Source organism: Eschrichtius robustus, chromosome 1 (genome assembly GCF_028021215.1).
Source record: "Eschrichtius robustus isolate mEscRob2 chromosome 1, mEscRob2.pri, whole genome shotgun sequence".
In the NCBI taxonomy this organism is placed as follows: domain Eukaryota; kingdom Metazoa; phylum Chordata; class Mammalia; order Artiodactyla; family Eschrichtiidae; genus Eschrichtius; species Eschrichtius robustus.
Window position 1 is genome coordinate 167665885 of NC_090824.1, and position 13267 is coordinate 167679151.

The 13267-nt window shown below is 40.4% G+C and overlaps 1 protein-coding gene across 4 annotated transcripts in view; it reads left to right on the forward strand.

Moving 5' to 3' along the window:
• MTHFS (methenyltetrahydrofolate synthetase) overlaps positions 1-13267 on the forward strand; it is a 316186-nt gene that overhangs the window by 104132 nt on the left and 198787 nt on the right. For all 4 annotated transcript variants that reach the window (XM_068559114.1, XM_068559126.1, XM_068559095.1 and 1 more), the window contains exon 3: positions 9692-9744. In XM_068559114.1, coding sequence (XP_068415215.1) covers positions 9692-9744 — 53 coding nt within the window. The remainder of the gene's footprint in view (positions 1-9691; positions 9745-13267) is intronic.

Below are 13267 nucleotides of genomic sequence, written 5' to 3' on the forward strand. Positions count from 1 at the left end.
TCGAGCTGCTGTGAGGGTGGGCTGCAAATGGCTCAGAGCTGCCCCATCTCTGGAGCACTGCTTTTGGTCAGTGGGAGCTACTTTACCTGGCAGGTTGTGTGTCCCCACAACCCCTCCCCCTGTGTAACCCACAGCCGATGACCGGCTTCTACAGAAGTACTAAAGACCATCACTTTGCCTCAAGTGAAACCAGCCCTGGTGTAATTCACACTCGAGAGTGCCCTGTGGGATTGGCTAAGACCACATCCTTGCTTAGTTCCTTATCCTGATTCCCTCATCTCCTTCTGAGAACACTTCCTCAATACATCACATGGACCAGAATCCCTGCCCCAGGCACTAGGGACTGTGACCTGAGACACCTTTCAGACTTGTCCACCATGTTTCTTTCTAAATGGCCTTCCCATGGGCTGTTCCTTCTGCCTGAGATGCTCTTCCTCACCCCGTTCATCTAGTTAACGCCCATTCATCCTTCAGATCTCAGCAAGCATCACCTCCCTGGGGAAGACTTTGTTGACTTCCCTGACAAGGTCAAGTTCCCTGATACAGACCTCCCTCCGTGCATGGTGCCCCTCTCCAATGAATCAGTTGGTGGGGTTGCAATTCAACATTTATTTGCATGGTTATTAGATGAACATAGGACTTTCCCATTAGACTGTAGCTTTCATAAGGATCAGAATCATTTCTGCTTTTGCTCACCACCACATTCCCAGCGCCTAAGCCAGTACCTGACATGTGGGAGGTACGAAAAAATATTTGTTGAAGGAATGATTAAAACAAAGGGATTAAAAACAAAAGAAGACTTGAGAGAAAGCAAAGAAGGAGAGAGATTGGAGTTGCCAGCACTGGCAAGATGCTGCTGAAAGGCAAGTGTGGTGAGGACTGGAAAAGTACCCTTTGGAATTTGCCAATGTGGAGGTCGTGGGTGATCTTGATGAGAGCAAGGTCATGGAGTGATGGAGGCTCGTGCTGAACCAGTGTGGGCTGAGAGCTGTGTGGTGGAGAATTGGAGAAAGGGTGTAGATGACTCTTCCTAGAATGGCAGGTAGCCAAGAAAAAGCCACCCAGGATGAGGCTTACTCTTCTCCTATGGAGACCGGTTTTATTCCGGGCATGGATCTCCTCCATACCTATCCGCCGTTTCCCCTCCAATGCATCCTGGGTAAGCCAATGAAACGGCTGAATTCCCAGGGAGACAGGAGTGCCAGCCTTTTGTGGCCTCCCCAGTATGGTGTGTGCCTGGAACCTCCACAGTGCCCAGCTGTGTCCCCATTCCTAGCATGTGACAACCCACTGCTGACGCTCAGAGGCTGCAGCCTCCCCCTCAAGCACAGGTGGCACTGGCCGAGTGTGAGCAGGCAAGGGCTCTGAGGCCAGTCAAGTACTCAGTGCTTCTCATCCAGGTGGCTGATGTCCAGTCCCACACCCAGCAAGAGTGCCGGTGCCCCTGGGAGGGTAGGACCAGAGTCTAGCTAGTCACCAGGGCTTCTTTCAAGGTCTAGAATAGGAGGAAGCTAAGTAAGGGTTGATGTACACTGGTCATTTTCATAGAAGAATTGACTTTGGCATTTAATTCAGATGAAGAGACCAAGACTTAAAAAAGTTAAAAGCGTCAACCAAAGTCATGTGACCACTAAGTGAGGGAGCTAGGATTTGAATTCAGGGTGTCTAACTTCAGATCCTGGAACATTTCCATTATAACGTGCCATGGTGGTAGAGTCCTAGGGACCAAGGAGACAGGACTAGAGTCCTCCTGTTTTTCTGCATGGGTGGGATTTGTGCAGGACCCTCCCTCCACCTTGGTTTTACGTGGCCTTGCTGAGTCTAGTGGATTACACTAATGGCAACCGCAGTTGGCCAAACAGAGAGCTTACCAGTTCCTCCATTTCTTAGCAACCACACAGAGTCAAGCCATGTCTAGTGGCCTGGGGAACTGGACATGGTGGTCCATTGGTACATTCTTCCCTGATTCCAAACCAAGGCCATTGAGCACCATTCACTCATCATCTTACCACGTCCTTTTTTTTTTTTAATTGAGCACATAATTTTTATCTTTTAATTTAAAATTTTTTTAATTTTATATTGCATTATAGCTGATTTACAACGTTGTGTTTGTTTCAGGTGTATAGCAAAGTGATTCAGTTACACATATACATTCTTTTTTCAGATTCTTTTCCCATTTAGGTTATTACAGAACATAAGTCGTTGATTATCTATTTTATATATAGTAGCGGGTATATGTTAATCCCAAACTCCTAATTTAACCCTCCCCCACACATTTCCCCTTTGGTAACCATAAGTTTGTTTTCTAAAACTGTGAGTCTGTGTCTGTTTTGTAAATAAGTTCATTTGTATTAGTTTCTTAGATTCCACATATAAGCAATATCATATGATTATTTGTCTTTCTCTGTCTGACTTACTTCACTTAGTATGATCATCTCTAGGTCCATCCATGTTGCTGCAAATGGCATTATTTCATTATTTTTTTATTGGCTGAGTAGTATTCCACTGTATATATATGTACAACATCTTCTTCTTTTTTCTTTTTTTAACATCCTTATTGGAGTATAATTGCTTTACAATGTTGTGTTAGATTTTGCTGTATAACAAAGTGAATCAGCTATACGTATGCATATAACCCTATATCCCCTCCCTCTTGCACTTCCCTCCACCCTCCCTAGCCCACCACTCTAGGTGGTCACAAAGCACCGAGCTGATCTCCCTGTGCTATGTAGCTGCTTCCCACTAGCTATCTATTTTACAGTTGGTAATGTATATATGTCAGTGCTACTCTCTCACTTTGTCCCAGCTTACCCTTCCCCTTCCTTGTGTCCTCAAGTCCATTCTCTATGTCTGCGTCTTTATTCCTGTACTGCCCCTAGGTTCATTAGAACCTTTTTTTTTTTAAGATTCCATATATATGTGTTAGCATACAGTATTTGTCTTTCGCTTTCTGACTTACTTCACTCTGTATGACAGACTCTAGGTCCATCCACCTCACTACAAATAACTCAATTTTGTTTCTTTTCATTGCTGAGTAATATTCCATTGTATATATGTGCCACATCTTCTTTATCCATTCATCTGTCGATGGACACTTAGGTTGCTTCCATGTCCTGGCTTTTGTAAATAGTGCAGCAATGAACATTGTGGTACATGTCTCTTTTTGAATTATGGTATTCTCAGGGTATATGCCCAGTAGTGGGATTGCTGGGTCATATGGTAGTTCTGTTTTTAGTTTTTTAAGGAACCCCCATACTGTTCTTCATAGTGGCTGTATCAATTTACATTCCCACCAACAGTGCAAGAGGGTTCCCTTTTCTCCACGCCCTCTCCAGCATTTATTGTTTGTAGAGTTTTTGATGATGGCCATTCTGACCGGTGTGAGGTGATACCTCATTGTAGTTTTGATTTTCATTCCTCTAATGATTAGTGATGTTGAACATCCTTTCATGTGTTTGTTGGCAATCTGTATATCTTCTTTGGAGAAATGCCTGTTTAGGTCTTCTGCCCATTTTTGGGTTGGGTTGTTTGTTTTTTTGATATTGAGCTGCATGAGTTGCTTGTATGTTTTGGAGATTAATCCTTTGTCAGTTGCTTCATTTGCAAATATTTTCTCCCATTCTGAGGGTTGTCTTTTCATCTTGTTTATGGTTTCCTTTGCTGTGCAAAAGCTTTTAAGTTTCATTAGGTCCCATTTGTTTATTTTTGTTTTTATTTCCCTTACTCTAGGAGGTGGGTCAAAAAGGATCTTGCTGTGATTTATGCCATAGAGTGTTCTGCCTATGTTTTCCTCGAAGAGTTTTATAGTGTTTGGCCTTACATTTAGGTCTTTAACCCATTTTGAGTTTATTTTTGTGTATGGTGTTAGGAAGTGTTCTAATTTCATTCTTTTACAGGTAGCTGTCCAGTTTTCCCAGCACCACTTATTGAAGAGGTTGCCTTTTCTCCATTGTATATTCTTGCCTCCTTTATCAAAGATAAGGTGACCATATGTGCGTGGGTTTACCTCTGGGCTTTCTATCCTGTTCATTGATCTATATTTCTGTTTTTGTGCCAGTATCATACTGTCTTGATTACTGTAGCTTTGTAGTATAGTCTGAAGTCAGGGAGCCTGATTCCTGCAGCTCTGTTTTTCTTTCTCAAGATTGCTTTGGCTATTCGGGCTCTTTTGTGTTTCCATAAAAATTGTGACATTTTTTGTTCTAGTTCTTTGAAAAATGCCATTGGTAGTTTGATAGGGATTGCTTTGAATCTGTAGATTGCTTTGGGTAGGATAGTCATTTTCACAATGTTGATTCTTCCAGTCCAAGTACATGGTATATCTTTAAATCTGTTTCTATCATCTTTAATTTCTTTCATCAGTGTCATAGTTTTCTGCATACAGGTCTTTTGTCTCCTTAGGTAGGTTTATTCCTAGGTATTTTATTCTTTTTGTTGCAATGGTAAATGGGAGTATTTCCTTAATTTCTCTTTCAGATTTTTTGTCGTTAGTGTATAGGAATGCAAGAGATATCTGTGCATTAATTTTGTATTCTGTTACTCTACCAAATTCATTGATTAGCTCTAGTAGTTTTCTGGTAGCATCTTTAGGATTCTCTATGTATAGTATTATGTCATCTGCAAACAGTGACAGTTTTACTTCTTCTTTTCCAATTTGGATTCCTTTTATTTCTTTTTCTTCTCTGATTGCTGTGGCTAAAACTTCCAAAACTATGTTGAATAATAGTGGTGCGAGTGGGCAACCTTCTCTTGTTCCTGATCTTAGTGGAAATGGTTCCATTTGTTCACCATTGAGAATGATGCTGGCTGTGAGTTTGTCATATATGGCCTTTACTATGTTGAGGTAAGTTCCCTCTATGCCTACCTTCTGGAGAATTTTTATCATAAATGGGTGTTGAATTTTGTCAAAAGCTTTTTCTGCAGCTATTGAGATGATCACATGGTTTTTATCCTTCAATTTGTTAATATTGTGTATCACATTGATTGATTTGTGTATATTGAAGAATCCCTGCCTTCCTGGGATAAACCCCACTTGATCATGGTGTATGATCCTTTTAATGTGCTGCTGGATTTTGTTTACTAGTATTTTGTGGAGAATTTTTGCATCTATGTTCATCAGTGATATTGGTCTGTAGTTTTCTTTTGTTCTGTGACATCTTTGTCTGGTTTTGGTGTCAGGGTGATGGTGGCTTCATAGAATGAGTTTGGGAGTATTCCTCCCTCTGCTATATTTTGGAATAGTTTTAGAAGGATAGGTGTTAGCTCTTCTCTAAATATTTGATAGATTTCACCTGTGAAGCCATCTGGTCCTGGGCTTTTGTTTTTTGGAGTTTTTTTAATCACAGTTTCAATTTCAGTGCTTGTGATTGGTCTATTTATATTCTCTATTTCTTCCTGGTTCAGTCTCGGAAGGTTGTGCTTTTCTAAGAAATTGTCCATTTCTTCCAGGTTGTCCATTTTATTGGCATATAGATGCTTGTAGTATTCCCTCATGATCCTTTGTATTTCTGCAGTGTCAGTTGTTACTTTTCCTTTTTCATTTCTAATTCTGTTGATTTTAGTCTTCTGCCTTTTTTTCTTGATGAGTCTGGTTAACAGTTTATCAATTTTTTTCATCTTCTCAAAGAACCAGCTTTTAGTTTTATTGACCTTTGCTATTGTTTCCGTCATTTCTCTTTCATTTATTTCTGAACTGATCTTCATGATTTCTTTCTTTCTGCTAACTTTGGTTTTTTTTTTTTTGTTGTTGTTCTTCTTTCTCTAATTGCTTTAGGTGTAAGGTTAGGTTGTTTATTTGAGATTTTTCTTGTTTCTTGAGGTAGGATTGTATTGCTATAAACTTCCCTCTTAGAACTGCTTTTGCTGTATCCCATAGGTTTTGGGTCATCATGTTTTCATTGTCATTTACTTCTAGGTATTTTTTTATTTCCTCTTTGATTTCTTCAGTGATCTCTTGGTTATTTAGTAGCGTATTGTTTAGCCTCCACGTGTTTGTATTTTTTACAGTTTTTTTTCCTGTAATTGATATCTAGTCTCATAGTTTTGTGGTTGGAAAAGATACTTGATGCAATGTCAGTTTTCTTAAATTTACTGAGGCTTGATTTGTGACCCAAGATATGATCTATCCTGGAGAATGTTACATTCGTACTTGAGAAGAAAGTGTATTCTGTCGTTTTGGATGGAATGTCCTATAAACATCAGTTAAGTCTATCTGGTCTGTTGTGTCATTTAAAGCTTGTGTTTCCTTATTTATTTTCATTTTGGATGGTCTGTCCATTGGTGAAAGTGGGGTGTTAAAGTCCCCTACTATTATTGTGTTACTGTCGATTTCCCCTTTTATGGCTGTTAGCATTTGCCTTATGTATTGAGGTGCTTCTATGTTGGGAGCATAAATATTTGCAATTGTTATAACTTCTTCTTGGATTGATCCCTTGATTATTATGTAGTGTCCTTCTTTGTCTCTTGAAATAGTCTTTATTTTACAGTCTATTTTGTCTGACATGAGTATTGGTACTCCAGCTTTCTTGTGATTTCCTTTTGCATGGAATATCTTTTTCCATCCCCTCACTTTCAGTCCGTATGTGTCCCTAGGTCTGAAGTCAGTTTCTTGTAGACAGCATATATATGGGTCTTGTTTTTGTATCCATTCAGCCAGTCTATGTCTTTTGGATGGAGAATTTAATCCATTTACATTTAAGGTAATTATTGATATGTATATTTTTATTACCATTTTCTTAATTGTTTTGGGTTTGTTTTTGTAAGTCTTTTCCTTCTCTTGTATTTCCTGGCTAGAGAAGTTCCTTTAGCATTTATTGTAAAGCTGGTTTGGCGGTGCTGAATTTTCTTAGCTTTTGCTTGTCTGTAAAGCTTTGAATTTCTCTGTCAAATCTGAATTAGATCCTTGCCGGGTAGAGTACTCTTTGTTGTAGGTTTTTCCCTTTCATCACTTTAAATATGTCCTGCCACTCCCTTCTGGCTTTCAGAGTTCTGCTGAAAGATCAGCTGTTAACCTTATGGGGTTTCCCTTGTATGTTATTTGTTGCTTTTCCCTTGCTGCTCTTAGTATTTTTTCTTTGTATTTAATTTTTGATAGTTTGATTAATATGTGTCCACTGCTCAATTTTGGGACGATTCGTTTTCTATTCAGGTATTCCACAGATGCAGGGTACATCAAGTTGATTGTGGGGATTTAATCCACTGCTCCTGAGGCTGCACAGTGAAATTTCCCTTTCTCTTCTTTGTTGGCACAGCTCCTGGGGTTCAGCTTTGGTTTTGGCCCCACCTCTGCGTATAGAGGCCTCTGTTCCCACCCAGACAGGACAGGGTTAAAGCAGCGGCTGAATAGGGGGTTCTTGCTCATCCAGGCTGGGGGGAGGAAGGGATACAGTAGTTATAATTGGAATGCAGGGTGAGCCTGCGTGACGTTGCAACAGGCTGAGGCTTACAGTGTGTTCTCCTGGGGAAGTTGTCCCTGGATCACGGGGCTCTGGCAGTGGTGTGCTGCACAGGCTCCTGGCGGGGAGTGTGGATAATGACCTGTGCTTGCACACAGGATTCTTGGTGGCTGCAGCCGCAGCGTTAGCATTTCACTCCCGTCTCTGGGGTCCAAGCTGATAACTGTGGCTTGCGCCCATCTCTGAAGCTCATTTAGGCGGTGCTCTGCCTTCTGTGGGCAGATGGGGAAGGACTCCCCTCTCTTTGTGCTCCCTGAAATAATGGTCTTTTGCCTCTCTGGCAGGTCCAGACTTTTCCCAGGACTCCTGGCTAGCTGTGCTGCACTAGCCCCCTTCAGGCTGTGTTCATGCAACCAACCCCAGTCCTCTCCCTGGGATCTGACCTCTGAAGCCCGAGCATCAGCTCCCAGCCCCCACCCCCTACAGCAGGTGAGCAGACAAGCCTCTCAGGCCAGTGAGTGCTGGTCGGCACTGATCCTCTGTGCGGGAATCTCTCTTCTTCGCCCTCTGCATCCCTGTTGCTATGCTCTCCTCCATGGCTCCGAAGCTTCCCCCCCTGCCCACCCCCATCTCTACCAATGAAGGGGCTCCCTACTGTGTGGAAACTTTTCCTCCTTCACAGCTCCCTCCCAGAGGTGCAGGTCCCATCCCTATTCTTTTGTCTCTGTTTTTCCTTTTTTCTTTTGCCCTACCCAGGTAAGTGGGGAGTTTCTTGCCTTTTGGGAAGTCTGAGGTCTTCTGCCAGCGTTCAGTAGGTGTTCTGTAGGAGTTGTTCCACATGTAGATGTATTTTTGATGTATTTGTGGGGAGTAAGGTGATCTCCACGTCTTACTCCTCCACCACCTCGAAGGTCTCCCCTTTCTTTCCTTTGTGCTTGGTCCAGTTTAACTTGCTCACATGGTGCTGCATGTGAAGGCCTTGTACCTCTGTTCCACATCTTCTTTATCCATTCCTCTGTTGATGGACTGCCACAGGTCATAAGTCAGAATTTCTATCTTCTTTTAATTGGAGTATTGTTTTAGTTTATACTTTACAGCAAAGTGAATCAGCTATACGTATACATATATCCCCTCTTTTTTGGATTTCCTTCTCATTTAGGTCACCACAGAGCACTGAGTTGAGTTCCCTGTGCTATACAGTAGGTTCTCATTAGTTATCTATTTTATACATAGCATCAATGGTGTATATATGTCAATCCCAATCTCCCAATTCATCCCACGCCCCTTTCCAACTTTGTTTACATATGTTTGTTCTCTACGTCTGTGTCTCTATTTCTGCTTTGTACATAAGATTGTCTATACCAATTTTTTCAGATTCCACATATATGCTTTAATACACGTTATTTGTTTTTCTCCTTCTCACTTACTTCACTCTGTATGACAGTCTCTAGGTCCATCCATGTCTCTACAAATGACCCAATTTCGTTCCTTTTTATGACTAATACTCCACTGTATATATGTATCACATCTTCTTTATCCATTCCTCTGCTGACAGACGTTTAGGTTGCTTCCATGTCCTGGCTATTGGAAATAGTGCTGTAATGAACATTGGGGTGCATGTGTCTTTTTGAATTATGATTTTGTCTGGATATATGCCCAGGAGTGGGATTGCTGGGTCATATGGCAGTTCTATCTTTAGTTTTTTAAGGAATCTCCATTCCTCTGTTGATGGATTACTACAGGTCTTAAGTCAGAATTTGTATCTTGCTGCATAAGGACTGTGCCTCCTCAGCTTTCTCCTTGTGGATCCTGTACATCTGTCATTGATGGGTTGTATTTCCAAGGCTAAGGTTGTTCATGTGTAGGCTCAGCTTTTCTGATGGTGATGGCAGGTGGTAGATGGAGTGCAGTGGGGGTGGGAGGGGAGAGGGGTTGAAGAGATGGAGAGTCTAAGATCTTGGAATCAGGCTCTGAAGGTTAATCCCAAAATTAGAGGCCTGTAGTCTTCAACTCAGGACAGCCCTATTCATCCCGTTCTTGTGGGATAGAAATCCTACTCTGCCCATGAAAGAAAGGGTTAGTTTCTATTGCATCTGGCCAAGGATCCCCAAAGTATCAGAAAACTAAAAAAGATATAACATAGCCAGAGAGTAGAATCAATGCCTCTTGATTTCTACTCTGATAATAATAATAATCACTATCATAGAAATAAATAACATTTTTATCATACGATAGCCTACAAAGTACCATCTGTGTAAATCACCTTATTTCACCTAATTTTTTTTCCCTGCTTTTAGGTTCTCTGCTTTCCAGCACTACAAGTGAACCTGTAGAGATGAGAGTCTGCCAGGTCAGCAATATGTTACTATTTTTACCTGATTACTCTGTACAGAATATTCAGAGCATGGGTCTGGTCCCTGAAGGATGAATTTACAAAGAATGCATTTAGTATATGGTCAAACCTGGATTTCAGCTATGCATACCTATTTATAGTGTCAGCCTCCATTTTAAGTTCATTAAGAAGAAAAAATAAATTTATTTAATGCAAAGTTAGTCCACATTTAGGACATAAATGTGAGAATGATTTACTTTTGTACTTTATCTTCTTTTATATATATATATTTTTGGCTGCATTGGGTCTTCGTTGCTATGTGCGGGCTTTCTCTAGTTGTGGCCAGCAGGGGCTACTCTTTGTTTGGTGCATAGGATTCTCACTGCAGTGGCTTCTCTTGTTGTGGAGCATGGGCTCTAGGTGCATGGGCTTCAGTAGTTGCAGCACATGGGCTCGGTAGTTGAGACGCATGGGCTCTAGGGCGCAGGCTCAGTAGATGTGGTGCACAGGCTTAATTGCTCCACAGCATGTGGGATCTTCCCAGACCAGGGATCGAACCTGTGTCCCCTGCATTGGCAGGCAGATTCTTAACCACTGCGCCACCAAGGAAGTCACGAGAATGATTTTCTATCTGATGTAATTCAATATACTGGCTCCTAACTCACCAAAAGATGGCTGAGGTCTACATGAATATTTACATTTAATCAGACTAAGGCATCCCCTACCATATTTTTGCTGGAGAAGGAGAAGTTAAGAAGCGAAGCTAGTCTAATTTGCATATGAAATCTGGCCAACATAATATGTATTCCTTGTTCATTATCACTTATGTACAATCAGAAGCCAATTTTTCTTTCAAAAGAGGCCCCACAGCTGAGTTTTCAGCTTTTGCCAGGCCTCTCTTGAAAACTATTGTCAAACGAAGGAAAAAGCACTTTTCTATGCATAATTGAGCTTATCTAGAAGTGTTAAGTCTTTGCAGGGCAAATGGAAAGTGTGTGTGTGCGTGCGTGTGTGTGTGTGTGTGTGTGTGTGTGTATGATGGGTAGCAAACTCAAACTGGTATGATTTATTGAAAGGGCTGATTTATGTCCACTCCTGGCCTGAGAACATTAATTGCAATAATCAGACAGGGTTTCTAGTTTATAAGAATATTTGAAATGGGGGTGAGGAGAGAATATTTTGTCTCCACTTTCAGACCTCCTGTCCCTTAGTAGTGGTGGCCTGTGGGTTCACAGGGTGACACAGGGAAAGACAGACTGACTTGGCTCATTGTCTATTAGGGCACTTTATAGACTTTTAGGATGTCTGCTGGCATCATGAGGGCAAACAGCACAATGTCTCCTGCTTAGTGGAGTACACTTTGATCAAAGTGTCCATAGATTAAAAACCCATCATTGAAACTAAATGAAGCAAAACAAGATGTAAAATGTACAATCCTTATCAAAATTCCAGCTGCTATTTTTGTAGGAATTGACAAGCTGATTTTAAAATTCACATAGAAATGCAAAAATGCAAAAAAACTGAAATAGCACCCCCCCCAAAAAAAAATCATTGAAGAATTCACACTTATCAACTGTAAAACTTACTACAAAGCTACAGTAATCAAAACAGTGTGATACTAACATAGGGATAAACATATAAATCAATGGGATATAATTGAGGATACAGGAAAAAAGAAGCCCCTCAAATTTATGGTCAATTAATATTTGACAAGAGAGCTAAAACAAATAAGGGAACAAATATGTAGTCTTTTCAACAAATGGTGCTGGAACAACTGTATATCCACATGCAAAAGAATGAAGTTGGACAGCTACCTCAAAGCATATACAAAAATTAACTGAAAGGAATCAAAGACCTAAATGTAACAGCTAAAGTTATAAAACTCTTAGGAAAAAACACAAGAGTAAATCTTCATGATGTTGGATTAGGAAATGTTTTCTTAGATGTGAAACCAAAAGCAAATGTGACAAAAGAAAAATAGCTATATTGGACTTTATCAAAATTAAAAATTTTTGTGTTTCAGAGGATACTATCAAGAAAGTTAAAAGACAGCCCATAAGATGGAAGAAAATATTTTCAGGTCCTATATCTGAAGAGGGACTGGTATTCAGATCTCTTACAACTCAATAACAAAAAGACAAAAACCCAGTTAAAAATGGCAAAGGATCTGAATAGACATTTCTCGAAATAACATATACAAATTGCCAATAAGCACATGAAAAGATGCTCAACTCACTAATTATTAGGGAGATGCAAATCAAAACCACAATGAGATACCATGTCACAACCACTATTTATTCTGGTCAGAATGCTCTTAATAATATTTCTATCTTTGGAATTAATTTAGATTTTCTTTATGGCTTAAAATATGGTTTATTTTCATAAATGATCTAAATGTAATTGAAAAGAAGGAATATCCTGTATTATCATGGTACAGGGTTGATATATAGCTATAAGATATACTTTATTGATTATGTATTAAGTTTTTCTTTATCCTTGCTAGATATTTTCTCCTTAATCTGTCTAGGTCAGAGGAAAGTGTTTTAAATTCTCTTATTATTAGTGTGGATTTGTCTAGTTTTCCTTTTATCTTCTATAGTTTGTGCTTTATTAAAGTTTCTGCTATATTATTTTGTGCACAGAAATTTATGTACAACTTCATTATGCATTATGGCTTTTAGCATTATAAAGTATCCTTCTTTGTCTATTTTAATGCTTTTAATCTTTTTTTTTTATTATTCCAGTGGCTTGTTTGTTTACTTATTTATTTATTTTTGACTGCACTGGTTCTTTGTTGCTGTACGTGGGCTTTCTCTAGTTGCGGTGAGTGGGGGCTACTCTTTTTTTTTTTTTTTTTTAAAGGCAGGTTTTTTTTTTCTTTTATAAGTGGTTTTTTGTTTGTTTTTAATTTTTATTTATTTATTTATTTATTTATGGCTGTGTTGGGTCTTCGTTTCTGTGCGAGGGATTTCTCTAGTTGTGGCAAGTGGGGGGCCACTCTTCATTGCGGTGTGCGGGCCTCTCACTATCGCAGCCTCTCTTATTGCGGAGCACAGGCTCCAGACGCGCAGGCTCAGTGATTGTGGCTCACGGGCCTAGTTGCTCCACGGCATGTGGGAACTTCCCAGACCAGGGCTCGAACCCGTGTCCCCTGCATTGGCAGGCAGATTCTCAACCACTGCGCCACTAGGGAAGCCAGGGGCTACTCTTTGTTGTGGTGCATGGGCTCTAGGCACGCAGGCTGCAGTAGTCGTGGCTCATGGGCTGTAGAGCACAGTCTCAGTAGTTGTGGTGCACAGACTTAGTTGCTCCGCGGCATGTGGGATCTTCCTGGACCAGAGCTCGAAGCCATGTCCCCTGCATTGATGAGCGGATTCTTAACCACTGCACCACCAGGGAAATCCCAGTGCTTTTAATCTTGAATTATAGATTATTTGACACAAAGATCATAACACCTGCTTTCATTTTATCTTTACCTTAAAATTTTTTTTACCTTTTATTTTGACCTTTCTGAATTGGTTTTGTGTATGTGTCCCTTAAG